A 22,746-nucleotide genomic window follows, 5' to 3' on the forward strand; every position below is an offset into this window, starting at 1 on the left:
CCCTATAATAGTGAGAAGTTACTATTCAATCAATGGAAACTGAACAGATGTCCCCTGAATGCATCTTGCAGATGTTGCTGTGCTTAATGAACATTCGTAAAGATTGAAAATGTATCTTTTGGATGATTTCAATTAACCAGCAATTGTTTTCCATGCATGGAAATGCTACATTAAAACCTTCAGTACCTTGTGATAAATGGTATGCTTGTCAAAGGCATTATTCAGAAATTTTGTGGCAACAGTGAACAGTGATAGCTGGCCTGTGCCTGCTGCAGGATGCCCGACCCCTTATATGATATCCGTGAAATTTCTGAAACATTGGTACCATTTTTTTTAAACAAGACCCAAAATCAAGCAATAAATAGCAAATAAACTTCAAAATCAACTGAAAGATTATGCATCAGTTATTATGTGCATTAGGGCTCACAGGGGAAACTGCTAAAGATATGACTTCCCAGATGGAAGGGAAGGTGGAAGCGGGAGAAAGGCGACAGGGTGAGGTGGTGTGAGAGGAGAGAGAAGTGTATAAGGAGGATGCGAGTTGGAGGTGATTGAAAAGTATAAGTTATGAATCGATTTCTGGCTCGTGGGACATGTACAAATGAGGACATGGCTCTGCTGTTTGGTGTGAACATTGATGATCTGATTGTAGCCTCTGCTTCACATACCTTTCTACCCATGATGTGACAAGTCAGAGTCGAGCCACCTAACTTCCAACTTCAATAACGTTACCATCATGTCCGGTCACATGAGTACCATTGTAATACGAGCAGGTAAAGGGCTATGAATCCTGCAGTGCGATGGACTTCCTGACAACCCAGAGTTGCTGATCATTACAAGGCAAAAGACCTGAGCCTGGTGAAATATAACTTGCCGAGGTGAAAGTGGAGCCAACAAATTTTACAAAGTTTGACACCATCCAGGACAAAGCAACATGCTTTAATAAGTTAGTCTGGGTGGTTACGGGGGTGCAATGACAACACATTAGCATTTTAAACACACATGGTTCTTTGAGATAGAAGCCAGTTTGATGATAATGGAGTCAAGAAGATGAAAGGATTTTTGATGGTTTTTGAGAACTATAAACAATAGGTGTTATTTCAGAAGCATCTGTATAAAGTATTTTAGCTCAGAGGAGAGCAGGTTTCACTTGGAGGCATAATGGACCTAAATGCTTTTAGCACATCTGTGTCAAAAGATCTCATGAATTTCTAAGACAGAAATGATGTTACATACCATGTGATATGATAAATATGCCAACAATATATTATTGAAATGAAAGACAAAGATTCTATTAAGATGCAGAATTAACAGTAGTACTATTTCCGAACAGAAGGGGGGAAACTGCCTAACTAAAGGAGAACACAGAATAAGATTTCAAAAGAGAAGCCTATTTCTCTCTGTCGCTCTAGGAATAAAAAGGACAGTTTAATCATATGGAAAAGAGATTCCCGTCTTCATTCAAAAGAAGGTGATTTGATCTTGAGAAGACAGGACTTGTATTCTCCTTTTCACAGGCATTGGTGGCTCAAAGGATAGTCACTTTTGCTAAAGAATATCTCTCAAGAACAACTCATCAGGAGAATTGTGAGTTTAAAGATGTTTTATAATTATTTCTAAACTGAAAATTTAAGATCTTCAAGCAAGACTAAAATTATGCTGAAGTTTTAAATATTTATTTTTCAGAGTTTGTGGTCTTTAATTACACACACACACACGCATTTACAATTGCACATAGTGGGGTTGAATTCAGAGTTAGGTTTAGAGATAAGTAAGAAATCTTATGTATTAATTGTTTAATAAAAAACTATTATTTTGAATTTGCCATTGGTGAATTTTCCATTGCTGTTCCTTTGCTAACAAAGTCCCTTTAGTCCCAAACAAAATGTAAAAGGGTTGTTAGTCCATAGCAGTGTAAATTCCTTACAGACAGTGCAGGATTCAAACCCCAGTCCTGATCGCTGGCACCGTAAAGGCTTTGAGCTAACTGCTAACCCAACTGTGCCATCCAACTAACAGTATCTCCTCAATCTGTGACAAACAAGGTGCATGGGAACATCATCATCTTCAGGTTCCCCACTGTACTGACAATAACCACACCAGCAGTGCGAGTATAAGACAGCTTTAATAATCTAATATGTACGCTAAGAGGTCTCGTCTCTCTGCAAGACGAACCTGGAAGGCAAGACTGTAGCTCTGGACTGCTTTATAGACAAGGTCACCGGGATGACCCCTGGTGCCCTAGTGGTATTATTACATATCACCACACCCACATCATCTGAACTTGGAAATATATCACCAGTCCTGTATTCAGTGAATCCAAATTCTGGAACTTCTTCCCCATTAGCACTGTGGGATCACTCTTACGTTCATTGTTACCTTTTCAAGGGCAATTGGGGATGAACAATTAATTCTGTGCTTGGCATCTAGGTCATCATCCTGAAAATGACACATCTTCATTCCCTTAGATATTAAAAGAAGTAGATTCTTCCTCAGCAACTTGAGTGAATTCCAAAGATTCACAATTCCCTGAGAGAAAAAAAATCACTTCATGTCTGCATGAGATGGATGATCCTTTATTTTTAAACTGTGATCTTTGTTCTAAATATTCCATGAAAAGGAAGTATTCTCTCCACCTTCTGTAGTACTCACATAATCTGGTGAGATTACCCTCTGTGTAATTTCAACGTTCATGGACATTAACAATAAGCAACTCATGATTCAGCCACAGATGCTACAGGGCAAAGTATTGGGTACCAACATCGGAATCACAGGCTATTGAAGGTTTGGAACATAATATAAAACCCAGACAACATGCTGAAAAGTGCACTTAATAGCTCTGAAAAATATCTGAGAAACAAATAAAATCTTAATGAGTGACTATTTTCTGATACAATGTACAACCTCAAGTGAAATATGATGATAATTGTCTTTAATGAAATGGCCAGTTTTGTGTTCAATGCTGTGCATGCTTTATGCAATGTTTACCCTGATCCATTCCTTACCTCTTCGAGTCAACTTTACTTAGGAGCATTTGTCCCTTCAGTAGAGCATCTGAAGTTGCATCCTCAATTGCCTGGCACAGAGTTTTGTGTTCTCTCGCAAGTTCCAGCAAACTAAGAGCCTTAAAATTCATTAGTTTCAACTGGTCCTCTATGCCTCCCAGTACATCAAATCCCTATCGGTAGAAACACAAGATCATGGATACAAGTACAACAAACAAGAGTTTCCAGACAATTATGGAAAACCTATCGATACTAGGTTTTGTTGGATGATTAGTTGGTTGCTTTTAAGGAATTGTGATGTTTTCTTGTGACATTCCACATATAATTTTAGTTAATGTTTAGGTCTACAAGGCTCCTATATAAAGCCCTTTAGCACATCTTTATCGTTTAAGAAAGATTATAACAGGCAATTCTTATTAAAGAATTAAAGAACAGAAGATGTTTGAGATTTCAATTTACAATTTTTTTTAAGATGACCACAGTTCAAGTTGCGATATGAGAAAATTGTAATTTATGGAATATACTTTTTTCTCCATTATGCTGGTCATATTGTTTTCTAGATATAAATTTAATTAACTAGAACTGAAACTCGAAGGTAGAAAATGAGCTTTGAAAGATACAAAATAAATTATTTTTTTCTTGTAGGCATGTACAGAACATAATATTTTTTTAGAAGTCCAGAAACAACTCCAATTATCAGTGTATTGTAGATTCTAACCACAGGGTTAAAAACAATTCTCCTCACATGAGCCTGAAACATGAGCCTTCAGGTTTTTCCACGTCAATGCTAGAGCCATACAGCATGGAACAGGCACTCCAGCCAAGCTCATCCACCCCAAACACATTGCCAGTACCATTTACCTGAATTTGGTCTGTGGTGAACTACTGTACACTCATTAATCTGGTTCCATCCCATCCTGTGACTGTACCCCTCGCTCCTCCCTCTTGACCCTGTATAAAGGCTCCAACACCAAAACCCCTCACAGCACAGGATGACCTTCAAGTTTATTGTAAATAAAACCCTATAGTTCTGTAACTCTAGTATCTTGATAGTGCATCAGTTTTATTGACAGTATATTTTTCCCAGTGATGGAACAACTCTTGAAGCCTGATAAGCTGGAGATCGACCCACAATCGCCAGAAGCGTCAGATTGCTTTGAACTCTGGCTTGGCTGCTTTGAGATCTTTCCACAGAACTCCACCGGAGTCATGGCCACAGAGGCCAACAAGCTGCACGTCCTCTTCTCCCAGGTCGGACGTCGAATGTTCCTGATGATCAGGGACGCCTCACCGTACATGGAGGTAGTGAACATAGTCAAGGACCAGTACAGGGAGAAAGTCAATGAGGTATACGCTAGGCGCATGCTGGGTACCCACAAACAATGACCAGGTCAATCGAGTGTCAAGTTCCTCCAAGTCCTGCATGGACTTACACAAGCATGCAACTTCCAGTCGGTGTCGGCCATCCAAAACATAGAGACATGATCAGGGATGCCTACGTCACAGGCATCTGCTCGGACAACGTGCACCAGAGACTACTCAAGTAGAGTAAGTAAGACTTAAGAGGGCCAATCGACCATTGAAATCACTGGAGATTGCCCCCGGTAACATGGAAGCATACTTGGCGAATGTCATTGGGACCCCATGGGGGCCGCCATCTTGGATCTTGGGTCCATAGGCTAGCAGCCCGTTACTGCGTTCAATGAGCAATCCCACCACAGCCGCAGTCTCCCAGGAGCCCCCAGAGTGCTATTTTTGCGGCCAATCAAAGCATCCCAGACAACACTGGCTGGCAAAGCACACTACATTCTCGAAGTGCAGGAAGAAGGGGCACTAAACAAAGTTATGTCAATCGCAGCCACCTTCCAGTCCCAGTACCACCACTTGTGCAGCATGGGAGCTGTCATCTTGTATGCCACCAACTTCCAGGGATAACCACGCCACCGCTTGGGCGCCACCATTATGCTCTTAGCCTATGAGTCAACATGGGCCAAACTACGAACTGACATTGGCCACATCAATGGTCTATGATGGACATCTCAATCAATAATCAGGTGACAAGATGTCTTTTTGATAGCAGGAGCACAGAGTTTTATCCACCCCAATATGGTGCAGTGTTACCCTCTTAAAGCAAGGCCAGTAAGCTAATAAAGTCACCCTGGCCTCAGTCCCACTCAGCCGAGGTCTGCAGCTACATTACCGGGACGCTGACCATGTGGGGCACGACTTACAGGGACTTTAAACTCTTCATCATGCTACAGTTCTACGCACCAGTGACTTTCAGTCCCACCCCTCAAGAGTGTCACAAAGCAATAGCACAGTCCCCCCTCCCCCCTCCAAGGTCAGCAACTCGCAATTCATCAGGCATCCCGCCTGCCCCCCACTGGCCCAACTGACACAAGGTCTCTCTCTACTCTCTGTAGATTCCCCAAATGTAAGCGAATAGCCACAAAAAGCAGACAATATAGTGATAGGGCCCTTATTAAAACCGAGGTCCTGCAACTCCATAATGAGGAGATTATTGAGCTGAATACCAGTCCATGGAGAGCCCAAGTGGTGAAGGACAAGGTTGGGGGTAAAAACAGGATTGTGATTGATTAAAGTCAATAGCTGGATGCATATCCCCTCCCTCATGTTGCAAATATGGTCAATCAAATTGCCCAATATCATGTGTTTTCCATGATTGACCTGAAATCTGCCAATCACCAGCTGCCCATCCATCCAGAAGACCGCCATTACAATGCCTTTGAGGCAATGGCCACCTCTACCATTTCCTCAGGGTTCCCTTCGGTGTTACCAATGGCATCTCTGTTTTCCAGTGGGAGACAAACCAGATGATGGACCAAAATGACCTGTGTGCCATCTTCCCCTACCTGGATAATATCACAATCTGCGGCCATAATTGGCAAGCTCATGACACCAACCTCCAGAAATTCCTCACAACTACCAAATGCCTAAACCTCACCTAGAACAGGGATAAATGTGTTTTCTGCACTACCCACCTGGCGATCCTTGGCTGTGTTGTGGAGAATGGAGTTATTGGGCCTGACCCCAAACTCATGGGCCTGCTGCTGGACCTTTTCCTTTCTCACAGCTCCAAGGCCCTGAAAAGGTGTATTGGGTTCTTTTCCTGTTACGCCCAGTGGGTGCCTAATTATGTGGACAAACCCCACCCCCCTTATCAAGTCCACACCCTTTTCCCTGTACAGCTTCAGTCAGATAAAAGAAGACAGACTTAACCTCTATGACTCTTGTAAGACTTTCTGCTTTCCATTCTGTGTACATGCTGCAACCCACTTTTTAGCTGCAGCTTTTTCCCCACATTAATTGCTATATAATCATATAACCATTTACGGAGCGGAAACAGGCCATGCTATGTCTCTGTTATAGTGCGCTTATTCCACGTTCCTCCTCCCGCTGGCCATGCTTCCTTTCCCAGTCTCTGTTAAAACTGCTGACAAGAGACGATACTCGCTTTTGTCCATAGCCTGCCCAATTCCCCAAGCTTGATTTCCTAAACAATTCTCAATAAGAGACAATATTCCTTTCTATAGTTTGGGCTCGTTTCCCAGTCTCTTGGTTCAACAATGAAGTTTTACCAGGCTAACAGACTATTCCGACATTAAGCAGAATTCTACTTTTATTCTTCTTAACTTGTCCTCACTCTTGGGTTCTTTCTCTGGATCTCAGCAGGGAACCAGATCAACCTGGAATGAGGGACCACAGTGCTCCCGAAAGTTGGCTATGGAGTTTGGACTCAACGGTCCTGAAGTTGCACATCAACTCCGTCCGAATTCCCAGTTTCCTTGTGGTCTCTTACTCCATCCATAGTGATTGTCCCAGTGAGATCTTGCTGCTCTATGCCAATGTTATCACATTAGTCTGCGCTTTCAAGACAGAAAATACACAGCAGGAGCACAGAGCATACAAACAGGTTTATTAAATTACACTAGCAGGAGTGAGAAATACTAAGTCAGGTAGACGTTGTCACCTTCATCAGTATTGACGCTCACTCAAAAAGCCATTTCATGTCAGGCCTCCGCCTGAAGGCCGGCGACAAGAGCGGATCAAAAACTTAAAACTTATCTTTCAGACAGCAGCCCTAAAAGGCTGCTCCAGTGTCACATTCATATTGAGAGGTGTCTTGTAATGCTCTCTGGAGCTGATGGAGGTGGGGCAACTGATGCCATAGCGCACAAATACGCACCAGTGCAATGGCTGACTTCCTTACCCATAATCCCTCACACAGCTGGAACTGCTCTGTATTTCCCAAAAGTTCCAGCTGCGTGGGGGATTGTGGGTAGGGAAGACGGCCATTTGTTGGCTGCATTTTGAGCCACAGAGAGTGGCCCCGAAGGACAAATTGGCCCAGTGAGGCTCCCGCCAGCCCCTGCTGCCCCGATGGCTCCTGTCTGCTTCCCCTGTCTTGAGGGGGTCATGGAGGGAGAGGGGTGAGTGGGGAGATGGGTTGTGGACTGACAGCATCATCATCCCACCCCTAACCACCCGCTTGAAGTGGCTGTACATTCAGGTCAGTGCTCCGCCGATTATTCTTCCCTGAGAAGGGTTGGAATCAGTGCCTCGGAGCCGGCCACAGCGCATTCAGTGAGGTACGTCTTTAGGCTTAAGGGTGAAGAACCTCCATCTTTACAGACGGGTGTTTTCCCTACTTGAAAGTGCCTAAATATCAAAGTGGTTCGGTAAGTCTGGTACATTTAGGCAGTACGGTATATCTCACAAGTTGATAAACATAAACAAGTTAGTTGAATTTGTTTGAGATGTACATTGTTCCAGTTCCTTATTTCCATTTGTCATTGTGGTTCTTTCTTAAGAAATGTAAATTACTGAATAAAAAACATTTACACGCATTAACAGTTTCAGGGCAGCAGTAAACATTTGAGGTAATGCCTCGAGGGATTGTTTCCAATATAATCCATGTTCTGTTTACTTTGGGTTTTGATTTAATTATCAAATGCTAATTATTGTTAAAATCTTTAACACATACAAAGCAAAGGAAACTTCTTTAACTGTTTATATGAATGGAAACAAGTTCTGGCAGATTGTTTATCAGTGGGCCACTTACATGAATGGAAATAAGTCCTGACAAACAGCTTATCGGTACACAATTGGAAGCAGACTTCTTTCTCCTAGCATAAATGCTAGTTTAGTTGTCTGAAAAGACTTACAAGTCTCCTCTCAGTAAACATGAACTGTGATTTGTTTTTGTCAATTGAATATCAGCAAGGTTTAGAAATCCTGTACAAATCAGTGGTTCTTTTCCTTAATAATTATCATTTCTGGAAGGAAAAAATAGAATCTTTTACACTATCACTCACCCTTAACCTGTTCTCACTCAAGTCTTACCACCCTGACAGTGACTGCTCATCTGCACAGTCCCTCATTTTTATAGTGTACCTCAGCTTCTTCCTCCAATCAGCTTCCACCTGCAGCCTCTCCCCTTTTTAAATACTGACTACTGCCTCTCCTCAGGTCACCTGATCTCTCTTGCTCCAATCAGCTTATAGCTGCTGCCTCTCTTGTCCACAATGTCTAGGGGTCATCTTTTAGATGTCTGTTCCTTATATTCAACATCTAGCTTGCATTTTCCCAGTGCTTTGATTTTCTCTCTGGTGACTGTTTTCATGTTGGCTGGTCCCACCTTGAGAGTGGGCAATACTCTTATTTTTAAGCTCTTTGGCATTAAGGTCACCGTGGCCCCAGTGTCCAGTTCCAACCAAACTGGTTTGTTGTTAATGTTAACCGGAATCAAGATTTCCGATTTTCAGTTTATCACATTATTAACAAACATTTCTTCCATCGCCCTGTCCTCTTCAGAGCCTCTTCAGTCTTTTGTCAGAACTTTTCCTCCTTGAGGTTCCTCACCTTGCATGTTTAATTTCTGATTGCTTGGGGTGATCCTCTTTTTGCTTATTTTCCCTTTTTGGGCATCTGGACTTAATGTGCCCCTCTTTGTAGTATTGGTTACATTTGTTTTTTTTAAAGGAACAGTTAATTGGACTGTGATTACTTTTCATGCAGTGGAAACATTCTCGGCACTCCATTTTCTTTATTTGATGTTCCCGCTGCTCTCCCTGGTTGCAGATGGCCGTTTCAAAACTCAGTGCTATTTCATATATAGATCAATGTCTAATCGCCTTATACTCAGCAATTGTGGTTGTGCATTGCAGTCAGCCAAACCGATGGCCAACATGTCCTGTAAAGCTTCATTTAAGAATATTCCAAATTCACAGTTTTTCGATAGCCTACACAATTCAGCCTTATATTTGCCTGGTCAGCTTTCTAGTCCAAAACTGGTATTTCTGCCATCACTACTGGTCTTGGGGACAGGTTTCCTCCCACTAGGGCCCACAAAGTGGTATATGACATAGAATCTGGGCTTGTGGGTGGCACTAGGGATTTTCTCAGGCTTTTTGTCCTGCTTCCCACCTCAAATAGAAATGTTGTTTGTTTTCTTAAATTGCCCTCTCTCTCTTATTCCCCAGGCGGTACAGAACAAATAAATCTTTCAACGTACTCATCTCAGTTTTCTCATTCCTTGTACTCTTCAAAACGTCCTTCTGCCATCTTTGGCTTCTCCTTTGTTTCACTGAGAATGAACTCTGGCAGCTCAAGGTGGTTGTAGTTTCAGTTTAAAATATTCTGTACAGCCCCTCCAACATTTGGAGTATGGGATAAGATTTATTTTTATCGTCGCCAATTTGTTGTATGTTCCTCTCACTGTGGAATACTCACACGAGATGTGGTTAATCCTTGTTCTTCATTTCATCTAAAATGGTTCTACTATGTCCCACAATACAAAGCTGCTATCTGACGTCACACGCATGGATGTTCCATAACACAAAGCGATCCACTTTGTTTAGAAGAGATTGAATGTCATGAATCCAATTGGATTGGAAGGACACTGGGCCAATAAAAAATGTCCAGACTGAGCCAGAACAAAAATCCAAACTGGACCAAGTACTCCATAAGTACCTGATAGTATTTGGAAAAGACCTGGGGAAAATCCAAGGAGTCCAGGCCAGACTGCACTTAAAACTGGAGGCCAACCCCAAATTCTTTAAACCAAGGATGGTTCCTTTTGCAAAGAAGAAGTGAATTGCAGCTGAACTCAACAGAATGAAAAACGAAGGAATCATTGAGAAACTGCAATACAGTGATTGGGCCACCCCGATAGTTCCTGTTAGAAAACCCAATGGTGAAATTTGAATTTGTGGTGACTATAAGCCCTGCAAGTACCTCAACATCCCATTTCCAGATCAGAAGACTTGTTTCAAACATTGAATGGTGATAAGAAGCTCACGAGATTGGATTTATCACAAGCATATCAACAAGTTGAATTGGATTCTGAGTTGAGAAAGTATGTGGCAATCAATACTCACTGAGAATTTTTCACGTATACCAGACGGAATATCAGCACCCGCGATATTTCAATCGATAATGGATAAGTTGTTGCACGGAATCAATGTGAGATGTTACACGGAGCATTTGGCAAACCTGGAAAAAATACTAACCCAACTGAAGGAAGCCAGGGTCAGATAAATGGATGTTTATGGTACTCTCAGTAACATATTTGGGATTGACCATAAAAGAGTCTGGATGAACACAGCAGGTTCCGAAGGGTAGCTTGACTCACAAATTGAGCAGAATTCTTAGGTTTGGTGAACCACTATCGAAAATACATCCCCAAGATGTCCACATTGTGCAACCTGCTTATCGAACTACAATGGTGTTGGACTACAGAAAGAGAGAAAACATTCAAGCGGTTGAAGAAAATGCTGACCTCTGAAGATAATATTCTTGTTGACCACGACCCAAGCAAAGAAGTCAACCCTGGTGGGCGATGCATCAACAGTGGGTTTAGGAGCAGGTATTGTCACAGGTCACAGAAAAAGGAGAACAACCTGTAGCTTACACTTCTCGCTCTTTAACACCCTGCGAACTGAATTATGTACAACTGGAAAAGGAAGGACTGGCCATAATTTCTGGTGTCAAAAGATTTCGTCAATACCCAATATGGTAGAAAGTTCACTTTAGTGATAGACAACAAGCCGCTGAGTTTGATCTTGGGCCTGAAGAAAGGCATTTTGATACGAGCAGCCACAAGAATTCAAATACAGCTCACAGTATATGATTATGATTTAAAACGTAGTCCGGGAAGGAAAACTGCCATGCGGATGTTTTGTCGTGTCTACCTCTACCAGAGACAGAACAAATAGAAGGATTGATCAACTGGACAGCAGAGGCCACAGCCATTAATCAAGAGCAACTTCGACGTTTGCCGATTATAGCAAAATTTATCAGTAAAGAGGTATGAAATGAGGCGACCCTATCAAAGATCCTGTACTTGACGCTAAAGCCGAGAGGATTAGGCCCAAATATATGCGACACATTGAGATAGCGATTGAAGAGGGTTGTTTATTGTGGTGAACAAGAGCCATCATTCCGAAGAAATGGCAAGCAGCCATGTTAGTTGAACTCCACAGCAATCATCCAGGGATGGTCTGAATGAAGTCCCTAGCACGCATGCATATCTGGAGGTCATCAATGGGACATGGACGTTGAACAGACCATGAGAGGATGTCACATTTGCCAAGAAATACAACCTAAAGTACTCCAAGCCGAAGCTCAACCCTAGAAATGGCCTTCATCCCCTTGGAATTGATTTCGCTAATCCATTTATGGGTGAAACTTTTTGACTGTGGTGGATGCACAGTCCAAATGGCCTATAGTATCCAAAATGTAGACAACAGCAGAAAAAAAACAGTTGTGAGACTCAGGAGCATTTTTGTATCATACAGTTTGCCAATAGAAGTGGTCTCTGACAGTGGACAACAATTGTTTTATGCTTTCAATCAATACCTGCAAAAAAAACAATACAAGACATATCTTATCGGCACCCTATCATCCAAGCACCAGTGGAGAAGTGGAACACTTAATACAGACTTTTAAAAAGTCATGAAAGCCCAGAAGTCATCGAACATAACACGGCATCACAGGATCGCAACTTTTCTGTTATCATGTAGGACAACCCCAAGCTCTACAACAAAGCACGCACCAGCAGAATGGAAGTTTGGATGCAATTTGAGAACTAAACTCTCCATAGCATACACAAACATGGGGCTTCATATCCAGCAATCAGCATCTCTTGGCAAACCAACCAGAACTCTAGAAGTTAGACCACAAGTATTGGTGAGAGATTACTGAGAGAATAAAGAAACATGGATAAGAGGAGTGCTTATGGAAAAAAATTGAGCCTATGTTCATATTCTGTACTGGTGGGAGAAATGATATGGAAAATTACACATCGACCAATTGAGAGCTATAGATACTCCAGGCTCTTTATCCGAGTGGGTTCATGCCAACGAGGACACATTGGATCTGACTCTGTTACTGGTGCCAGAGATACCCTTGCCATTAGGTACACAGGAGAGTGATGAGCCAACACCGGACATCCCAGCAGTGACTACCCAAACTCTAGGGTCACCCAATGAGGAAATTGTATTTTCTCCTGCGAGTTCAAAAGTTTCCCTAAAAAGGCCAAAGGGTTCTCCTGCAAAGTCAAAAAGTCCTCCAAGTCTTCCATCGCCGAGGAGATCTAAATATAGACGACACTTTCCAATCTCTCATATTTCCCAATTTTAAAAGATGTCATCTTCACAGAAATGTAAGTGACGATATTCCGGATGGACTCCAATAAACCAAACTTTGTATTTTCAGCTGTAAGTAGCCTTTAATTAATTGATATAAACCATTTTGCATAACTTCTCATTAAGATTTTCATAATGATAGATAAACAAAGCATTTGGCTAATATTTAAAGACATAACAGTATAAGAAATGATTAAAACTAACAAGATGATAAGACAACAAATTCAAAGAAAAGTATTTCAAGAGCTCACGCCTCCTCCATGGTTCTTCGAAGACTGAATGCAAGCTCCCCATTCGCCTGGATATTACAACATATGATGCCATGGTAACTATGGTGACACTATAACAACAATCTTTCTTAAAGAGATAGTCACAAAATTACCAAAAATCAAAAGCACAAGGTTTTAACCTTTGCAGCATCCTCCATTACATTTGAAGGACTATGTCCCACGATTGATTGAGAAGTACTGTGCTTAGTAATTTACTTGTTGCCATTGATTTACGTTAGTTTTCTTAGTTTAGTTTTAGTTATTTTTGTTTTTTTGGGGGGTGGGGAGTGAGAGTGTTATGGAATACACGTGTGTAATGTCAGATAACAGCTTTGTATTGTGAGACATATAATAGAACCATTTTATATTAAATAAAGAAAAGATTAACCATGTCTTGTGTGCGTGTGTTCGACAGTGGGAGGAATATACCACATTTCCCCTTTTTAATTCTAACTGCTGCTGTCACTCTCAAGTCACCTGACCCCTCTTCCTCCAATCACCTTCTTCCTCCAATCGCCTTCTAGCTGCTGCTTCGCCCCTTTTTAAATTCTAACTGCTGCCACGGTTTCATACTTCTTGGATGTAATGACATGCAAGCCTTAACACAGGCCCTGTGTGTCGATCTGAGCTTGGTCCACATTTACCTTTACGTGTTGGTAATGGTCTGTCACATCAAAATCTAGTTATCAGGACTTGAATAATCAATGTTTTAACCTTGATCTGGATTTATCCTCATAGAGAAATGTGGAATGGTGCATAATTATATTAAATATTCCACTCCTGCCTAAATCAGGATGAGGTATTTGTGAAACCAAGTGATAATGTGGGTTGCACACCACTTGTCATTTCTACAGGGTCCATAGAAATTTCTGCTATTTTTCCACAGCTCTCTTGGAAGTGAACAGTGTCTGAAATGTTCATTGTGTTGTTCAGGTTTGCAGATGAAGCAGTGTGATGAAAACCTTTACAAAATAATCCTGACGTTATCTGCATTGCCACCACGCTCCTCCCCTTGCACACAACCCTTGATTTATATTGACGCACTGCAAGTCAAGACTGTGCTTAAAGAAACATACCCATCTATCTGTCACTCCACTCCACTGCTGGACTCTAGACAGAGTCCAACAGACTGGGGAATTCAATTCTCCACACCTAGTCCTGGCATAGGACTAGATGATTCCTAACATAGAGATATTGATATTTAAGCTGTTTAATATGTTCAGTGAACACTTTGTAAATGAAACAATTTATTGTTAAACTATCAATCTTTTGTAATAGGTTCTGAAGGTCTTTGAATATTCCTTCATTATTCAACTTTTAAATGTCAGTCTTGACTTTGACAGAAGACAAAGCCTCACCCATTGCTTTGCCTCATGTCTGAGCTTTCCAGAGGCACCTGGGACCTGCTGCCTCCAGAGCTTCTCATGGCAACTCAAGAGAAACTTCCAGCATATAGAGGGTTAGTTTAACTGGCCTTCAGTGCCCAGCAAAAGTGTTGGTGAGTGAATGCTGTGAGTAATAGCCAAATTTGGCTTGATTTCATCAAATTAATTAGCATTGTTAATACAAGACATTTTCCAAATTTTATCTCCGTTATTTCCTTTCCCTCTCTTCCAAATCTGAAGGTAGCAAATAAATAGACACACATTATGTAAAGATACACTAGATCAGAGGTGCAGTGCTAATTCTTTTAGGTGCCAGAGCTCATCCAAAATGGCAACAAGGAGGTCTCGTGAGACTTGGCCTTGGTGGCCGCCATGTTGTGTTTGGCGTTGTATAAGTGAGAGTCAATGGGACGACGAGGAAGGAGGATGACTGGATGTGGAAGAAACAGGTTTCTTGTACATCCAGAATAGTGCTCAGCAGGGGTAGGGGGGCACCTACCTGCCCCGGAGCGGCCACGCGAGGTGCCGGAGTGGCCCACTGGTGAGCTCCGGCAGCACTGCACCCCTGCACTGGACGTGATGGAAATGGATACCAATATGGATGTGAGTGAAGAACTAACCTTATTTGCACTGCTAAAAAAACCATGGGCCTCCTGAAGCAGCATTTCTCGATCCTTCATGAGGAGCCAGAAATCCTTGCACATCAGCTTCAGTTTCTGATTTTGAATTGCCATCTGTTCATTTTCTGTGACCTCTGTATTTAGTAACATTTCATCAGCCTCGTGGTTTAATCTTTCAGCTACAGATGTGAATTCCTGTAATAAAATGTTAAAGATTCTGAAACACATTTCTTTCTAAAGCTGCTGAGATTTTAAAAAGCTCAGAAGTATAAGCAAGTTAATTTTATATGCTGTAATACAGATCAGAGAGTAGAAAAATGTGACTATTTTTACAATAAATTAAATTGTGTAATATTTCCAATAATCCTGAAAAAAATGTAAATGAGCCAACCATTTGGCCCACTGATTACATTCCAGTCCCCAAAGTATTTCTCTTTTTTAAATATATTTTTATTGATTTTGAAAAGAGAAATATTACATGTTGGCCCCACAATAACCACGCAGCATAATACACCAGAATGTAAGTAATGTGTACATTGTCTTGAATGCAATGTAAATTCTCTTAAAAAACTTCAGCTCACATTCTAATATCACCAAGTATTCATGATAAATTAATTAATTAATGTAATCCCTTCTACTAATAAAAAAAGGAAAAAGAAAATAACCCCTTCCACTAATCCTACCCCTCCCACTAAACACTGTTACCATCTTCTTCTTTGGCTTGGCTTCGCGGACGAAGATTTATGGAGGGGTAATGTCCACGTCAGCTGCAGGCTCATTTGTGGCTGACAAGTCCGATGCGGGACAGGCAGACACGGTTGCAAGGGAAAATGGGTTGGTGGGGGTTGGGTGTTGGGTTTTTCCTCCTTTGTCTTTTGTCAGTGAGGTGGGCTCTGCGGTCTTCTTCAAAGGAGGTTGCCATCAAATAACATGTAAAGGATCAAGTCGCAGCTCCTGGACAATGGACAGGAAACCCCAGAGCACCCCCTGCCTATGTAGTCCATATCTTATCAAATTCAATCATGATCTCTTCAATTTTATATCTTATATTCTCCAAAGATCAAACAAGACATAATATCCTGTATCCATTGCACAAGAGTTGGTGGTAAACTATCTTACCCTTCCATCAGAATTTCTCGGCTGGCTGTCATTGAATTGAAGGCTATAATTCTTTTTCAAGGAAATATCTTTCAGTTGAGAATAACCAGACAAAGCCTCACAGTTTGGCGGGCAGCAACCTCCTTTGAAGAAGACCGCAGAGCCCACCTCACTGACAAAAGGCAAAGGAGGAAAAACCCAACACCCAACCCCAACCCACCAATTTTCCCCTGCAGCCGCTGCAACCGTGTCTGCCTGTCCCGCATCGGACTTGTCAGCCACAAACGAGCCTGCAGCTGACGTGGACTTTTACCCCCTCCATAAATCTTCGTCCGCGAAGCCAAGCCAAAGAAAGAACCAGACAAAGCCATACAAGGGCATGGTTCCACTTTGGTCCTAAGAATCTCTGATAAAGTTTGCAAAAATTGTTTTCAAAAATCTTTTCGTTTTGGACAATCCCAAAACGTATGAATCGGAGAGGCCTCAAAAATGTTACATTTATCACATAGTGGATTCATGTCAGAATTAAAAACAAGATAGTTTAGCTTTGGACATATGTATTCTATGTACATAATAAACAATGTTGGGCATAAAATTAAGTATTGTTAATCAGGTATCCCAGTCTTCATCTGGAATTGATACATTCAAATCTCGTTCCCATTCATTCTTGATTCCCATCCCCAAAGTATTTCTGTCAGCAAAGCCCCAACTTATTTGCCTTTACACACACCCATCTGAATGATAGGTAGTTTACAATGGTGCATTAGCCTAGGAACCAGCACATCTTGGATATGTGGCTGAAACTCATGTGGACACAGAGAGAATGTAAAAACTTTATACAGGTAGGTCAGGATTGACACTGGGTTGCAGGAGCTGTAAGCCAGCAGCACCACTCACCGCACCACTGTGCTCCCCTTTCACGTGATTCACTCCAATTTTCTATTTACAGCCCAGTATTAGCTAGGAGGTACAGTAAAACCCCGTTATCTGGAATTTCAAACAACTGGCAAAAAATAAATAAACAAATAAAAATAAAAACGAATAAATAAAAATTTAAATAGAAGCTTAACATTGTAAAAGTAAATGTTCTTCGAAGTAACATGTAAATCTTTGGTGAAGATGGGAGCTAATATTCAGCCAGCAGAGGGCCTTGGTCGTGGTTTGCTCGTGGAAGATGTTTGAATAAAGCTGTGTTTGAATAAAATGCCGTTGCCCAGGATGAAGAGCTGGTTGATGCCACTCGCCATTGGGGTGATTCTCTTAAAGTGTCTCCTTGTCCCTGCTTAGAAAGAGTCTTGATCTTTAACTGTCTATTGTTAAGGCTTTATCTTGGATTAATTATGATGTTATTGTTTGTCTTTTGGGCGGCTCCGTGGAGGGGGAGAAACTGCAGATGAAGAGGCAGTGAAATAACTTCAAAGAATGTGAATGAAAATAAAATCTTTAAGGTTTATATCTTCATGCAAGTGAATCTTGTTCAGCGGAAGTACTGTATTCCATTTTTGTCTTTTAAACTGTTTATTCTTAATGCAAGAGTATATGTTAGGCATTGTACGAGTGAATCTCAAGCAACCAGAAAACTTGCTTATCCAGCATCTACCGATACCCAGAGGTGCTGGATACCAGGGGTTTTTACTCTATTCCACACTATTGTTGCATCTGTCATTTGGAATAATGGGAATGGCAGAAAACCTAACAGTAATGCTAAGGCATCTCTGACCTTTAACCAGTTCTCCGCCAATACCAGTAGGTTACCTGAAAACTATGAGCCTTTGACTACGTTACCATCTTTAATATGGTACCTTATGAAAAGCTTTTAGAAAATATATCAGCAGGTGGCTCCCTTATCAACCTCCCAGGTTACTTCCAGAAATAATTCCATCAGATTTGTCAAAAACAATTTTGTTTTCGTAAAACTAACAACAGGAGCCAGAGTTTTAAGGTGCCTGGGAGCAGACGCAGGTGGCAACTGGTTTGAAGCCATATTGTTGGTGAAGTAACTTTCTGCAGGCTTCATTGCTTGAAAATAGTTTCCCACAAGCACATTGAAAGGCAGCTGTGAGGGCTTTTGCTGGTGCTTATCCACATACTTTTACCAATGAGCTCATGGAAGCATCAGAAATGGGTGGACACAAAGTTAAAGGGAAAAACTAGTGTTAATAAAACATGTTCGTGGCCACAAACCTTTCCCAAGGCAGTTCCTTACTCGCAGTCGACTGCACTGCATTAAAAATATCATTAACAATATCAATTCTTTTGATCCACATCAATGAAATCAAGCCCATGGTTATTGATATGTATCCTCCAAAATTTTCATATTGAAGAACTTATTTTCCCCCACATTGCATACACAGTGCCGTCCATAATGTTTGGGACAACGAACCTTTTTTTCTTTATTTGCCCCTGTGCTCCACAGTTTTAAATTTATAATCAAACAATTCACACGTGATTAAAGTGCACGTTCCAGGTGTAACTCAATGTTATTTGTGTATATTTTGGTTTGACCATGTAGAAATTATACGGAGTCCCCTCATTTCAGGGCATCATAATATTTGGGGTATTTGGCTTCGTTGCTTCATCGGGGCATGTTTCAGAGAGCTTCCTTCGAAGCTTTTGATTAACTTTGTGGCGTCTATAGTTACCATTTTTCAACATAAGGACCAGGGTTGTGCCCAATGAAAGTAAAAGATGCCGTTATGAGGCTGAAAAGCAATGATAAAACATTAGGATACATCGTCCAAACTTTAGAATTATCAAGATCAACTGTTTGAAACATCATTAAGAAGAAAGAATGTACTCCTGAACTTAATAATTGCAAAGGGACTTGTCGTCCTCCACTTAGTCATTGCAAAGGGACTTGTCGGCCTCCACTTAGTAATTGCAAAGGGACTTGTCGGCCTCCACTTAGTAATTGCAAAGGGACTTGTCGGCCTCCACTTAGTAATTGCAAAGGGACTTGTCGGCCTCCACTTAGTAATTGCAAAGGGACTTGTCGGCCTCCACTTAGTAATTGCAAAGGGACTTGTCGGCCTCCACTGCCTGATGACAGAAGAATTTGCATTATAATGAAAATCCCCAATGCCTGTCCAATAGATCAGAAGCCCTCTTTTGAAGGCAGGTGCAGATGTGTCCATTACTGTCCTCAGAAGACTTCATGAACAGAAATATAGAGGCTGCACTGCAATATGCAAACCACCAGCGAGCCACAGAAGCAGGATGGCCAGATTAGAGTTTGCCAAGAAGAATTCTGAAAAAGGTCTTGTGGATAGGTGTGACCAAGATTAACCTGTATCAGAGTGATGGCAAGAACAAAGTGTGGAGGAAAAGAGGATCTGCCCAAGATCCAAAGCATACTAACTCATCTGTGAAACATGGTGTTGGGTGTACGTGGCTGCCACGGGTACTGGAGCACTTCATTGATGATGTAAAATGAATTCTGAGGTGTACAGAAACATATTATCTGCTCAAGTTCGAGCATCTAAACTCTTTAGATGGCACTTCATTCATGATGATCCCAAATATACTGCGAAAGCAACAAAGGAATTTTTTGTTGAAAAAATACTGGAAAATTCACGAATTGCTGTCAGAAACCCGATCTAAATCCAAATGAGCCATGTTTTCCAAATGCTGAAGCGAACAAGCCCCAAAACTAGCAGGAGATGAAGAAGACGGCAGTAGAGGCCTGGCAGAGCATCATGAGAGAAGATGCTCAGCACCTGGTGATGTCTATGAATCGCAGACTTCAAAAAGTCATTACATGCAAGGGATATGCAATAAAGTACTAAACATGACTACTTTAATAGACATACCATTGCATTATGGTGCCCTGAAATGAAGGGACTATGTATAAAAAGTGCTGTAATATCTACATGGTCAAACCAAAATGTATGCAAATAGCAAATAAGTTCTGGAACGTGCACTTTAATCACATGTGAACTGTTTGATTACAAATTCGCAACTGGAGCACAGGGCTAAATAAAGGAAAAAAGTGCCTTTGTCCCGAACATTTAAGGAGCGGAATAAATTTTATGTGTGAGCAAATAAACTCAGGAAAGCATCTACTTTAAAAGCATCATCAAATTTAAAGATTAAATCTAATATGTTCTTTCCAAATAAAAAAAATCATGAAAGCAAAATGAACTTTCAGAAGCATTATTTAACAATGTTCCAAATTCACTGTTCAGATAAATACTTTTAGACAATGCATATTTCATTTCACTTCAACATACATCATACAGGAAGGAGATTGAAAACTTGACCACACTCTGTAATGGAGGATTTAGACCAGCTTATGCAAGAATGTATACATGTGAATCAGACATAATCTAAATTCCACCATGAGGCCCAGGATGCATATGAATCAGTAGACATTATCTAATTTCCACCAAGAGGCCCAGAGATGCAGTTGTCTTTTGTTGGTCGCAGACTGTCATGAGACCTTGAAGATAATTAAATAATTTATTTTAAGAGATAAGCTATGAGTAAACAATTTTTGGGTCATATAAGCCATGGTCCCACTGCTGAAGTTTGAGACTCTCCGAGAGGTGGCAACATCTCTCAGCAAGAAGAAGAACTTCTAGACTCCAACCAATGTCCCGGTTGGGGGAGGTGGAGAAGCTGCTACCGGCGCCCAGACAACCTACTACTTGCCTCGCTTCGGCAGTTGGGACCAGTCCAGGCGTTGATAAGTATAATTGGGAAGGGCTTGCATATTGTAGTTTGAATTCAGCTTTAGATTTAGTAATAAAGATTTGGATAAACTGAAGTGCTCTCGGTGTGTGTGTCTGTCTTCTTTCGGTAGCTCAAATACTGTGACCAATCTAAAACGAACAAAGTGAGAGGTACAAGTTTACCCAGGACACACTCAATGTCACCCGATGTTGACATCGGGAAGGGAAAACCAGAGGTGTACGATCCAGTGATCATTGGGGGATCAGAGGTGGAGAGGGTGAGCAAATTTAAGTTCTTGGGAATCATTATCTTGGAGGATCTTTCCTGGACCCAACACACCATTGGCGGTGCGAAGAAACCACATCAGCGCCTCTACTTCCTCAGGAGTTTGCAGAGGTTTGAAGTGACATCGGTAGCCCTGGCAAGTTTCTACAGAGGTGTAGTTGAATGTCTGCTGACAAGCTGCATCACGCCTGGTATGAGGTCACCAAACCCCCTGAGCGAAAAGCCCTACAAAAGATAGCAGACACAGCCCAAAACATCATGTGTAAAACCTTCCTCACTACCAAGAACATCTACAGGGAACACTGCCATCAGATAGCAACATCAAGGATCCACACCACCCACCACACACACTGTTCTCACTGCTAACATCAGGAAAGAGGTGCCACAAGACCCACACCCCGGGTTCAGGGCCAGCTGCTCCCCCTTCCACTTTCAGACTCCTCAACAACAAACTCAATTAGGGACTTATTTAAGGACTCTTGCTTTTGCACTTATTTGTTCTCTCTCGTATTGCGCAGTTTGTTTACATTTATTTAATTCTTTACGTGTACGTTGAGTCAGATTTTCTTTCACTGTCAATTCTGCCTCGTCCACAGGAAAAAGAATCTCAGGTTTGTCCACAATGACATGTATGTACTCTGGGGAGAAAAAAAAAACTGGGATCTCATTCTAAAAACTAAGCATAATTTTTCAATTCTACCCCATTCCAATTAGCCTGTTCTTCTTTGATTATTAACACCCTCATCTTGCCAAGAATAGATGCGTTGTTCTATGGATTGTATGTAATGCAACTTAAACGTTATTCTGGAGAGAATCTTCGTACCTTGGCTTTACACTCAAGCTTTTGGTGCTCTTGCAGCAGCTGTTCATTTTCAGTCAGAGTTATGCCCAGTTGTTCATTCTGGAAATATGTTTCACTGTGGTGCGTGAACCATTGTATTACCTTCATCAATTAAAAGAAGAAGATTCTGAAATACATTTGTTGTAAGGCCTAACACAGGCAAATTGTACAAACAGTGAATTCCTGCATGCACACCCAACAAACACAAGTGACTGTAATGAATATAGAAACATAGAAACATGGAAGATAGGAGCAGGAGTAGGTCATTCGACCCTTGGAGCCTGCTCCGCCATTCAACGAGATCATGGCTGATCTTAAAGTTCAGTACCCCGTCCCCGTCTTCTCTCCATAACCTTTAATACCCTTTATTGCGATAAGAATAATTGTCTCATGATTGAGGCTGATTACAGCCATAAGTTAAGACCATTTATAATGAACTAATAAACTTCAATGATCTGAAAGTCTATTTAATTTTCTGAAATTTAAGTTAAAGTTAAAGTTATTTTTATTACTCATGACTACCTGAACAGAAAAATGATCATTTATATTGAAGTCAAATAAAAATAAATATTTTCTTTTCGTTGGCAAGGTGAATTACAAATATTATTGTATTTTCTCCACTGCAAACTGAACATTTAATATGTTTATGACAGAGAATTTTGAGGTGACTTGGGAGGAATTGCTAGAGCAAGTTCCACACACACATCACCACCTGGAGAACCCTGAAGGGGGAACAGACCCCAAAACCCAGCAGCGATAGCTATGCACCACAACACAGGGTTACTTAAACAAAAGTGGTTTTTAATTATATTTGAACAGGAAAACAGAATTAAACGTTAACTTATTACTATCAACTTACTTAACCTACTTCATTCGCCCCCCCCCCACCCCCACCTCTAATACT

At 41.2% G+C, this 22,746-nt stretch overlaps 1 protein-coding gene across 8 annotated transcripts in view; it reads right to left on the bottom strand.

Annotated features, from left to right (window-relative positions):
• Nucleotides 1-22,746, bottom strand: part of ccdc141 (coiled-coil domain containing 141) — a 129,676-nt gene that overhangs the window by 64,110 nt on the left and 42,820 nt on the right. For all 8 annotated transcript variants that reach the window (XM_069935846.1, XM_069935847.1, XM_069935848.1 and 5 more), the window contains 3 exons: nucleotides 21,825-21,944; nucleotides 14,948-15,142; nucleotides 3,006-3,178 (listed from right to left, as the gene is read on the bottom strand). In XM_069935846.1, coding sequence (XP_069791947.1) covers nucleotides 3,006-3,178; nucleotides 14,948-15,142; nucleotides 21,825-21,944 — 488 coding nt within the window. The remainder of the gene's footprint in view (nucleotides 1-3,005; nucleotides 3,179-14,947; nucleotides 15,143-21,824; nucleotides 21,945-22,746) is intronic.

The sequence above is a fragment of the Narcine bancroftii genome, chromosome 4, assembly GCF_036971445.1.
Source record: "Narcine bancroftii isolate sNarBan1 chromosome 4, sNarBan1.hap1, whole genome shotgun sequence".
Classification (NCBI taxonomy): domain Eukaryota; kingdom Metazoa; phylum Chordata; class Chondrichthyes; order Torpediniformes; family Narcinidae; genus Narcine; species Narcine bancroftii.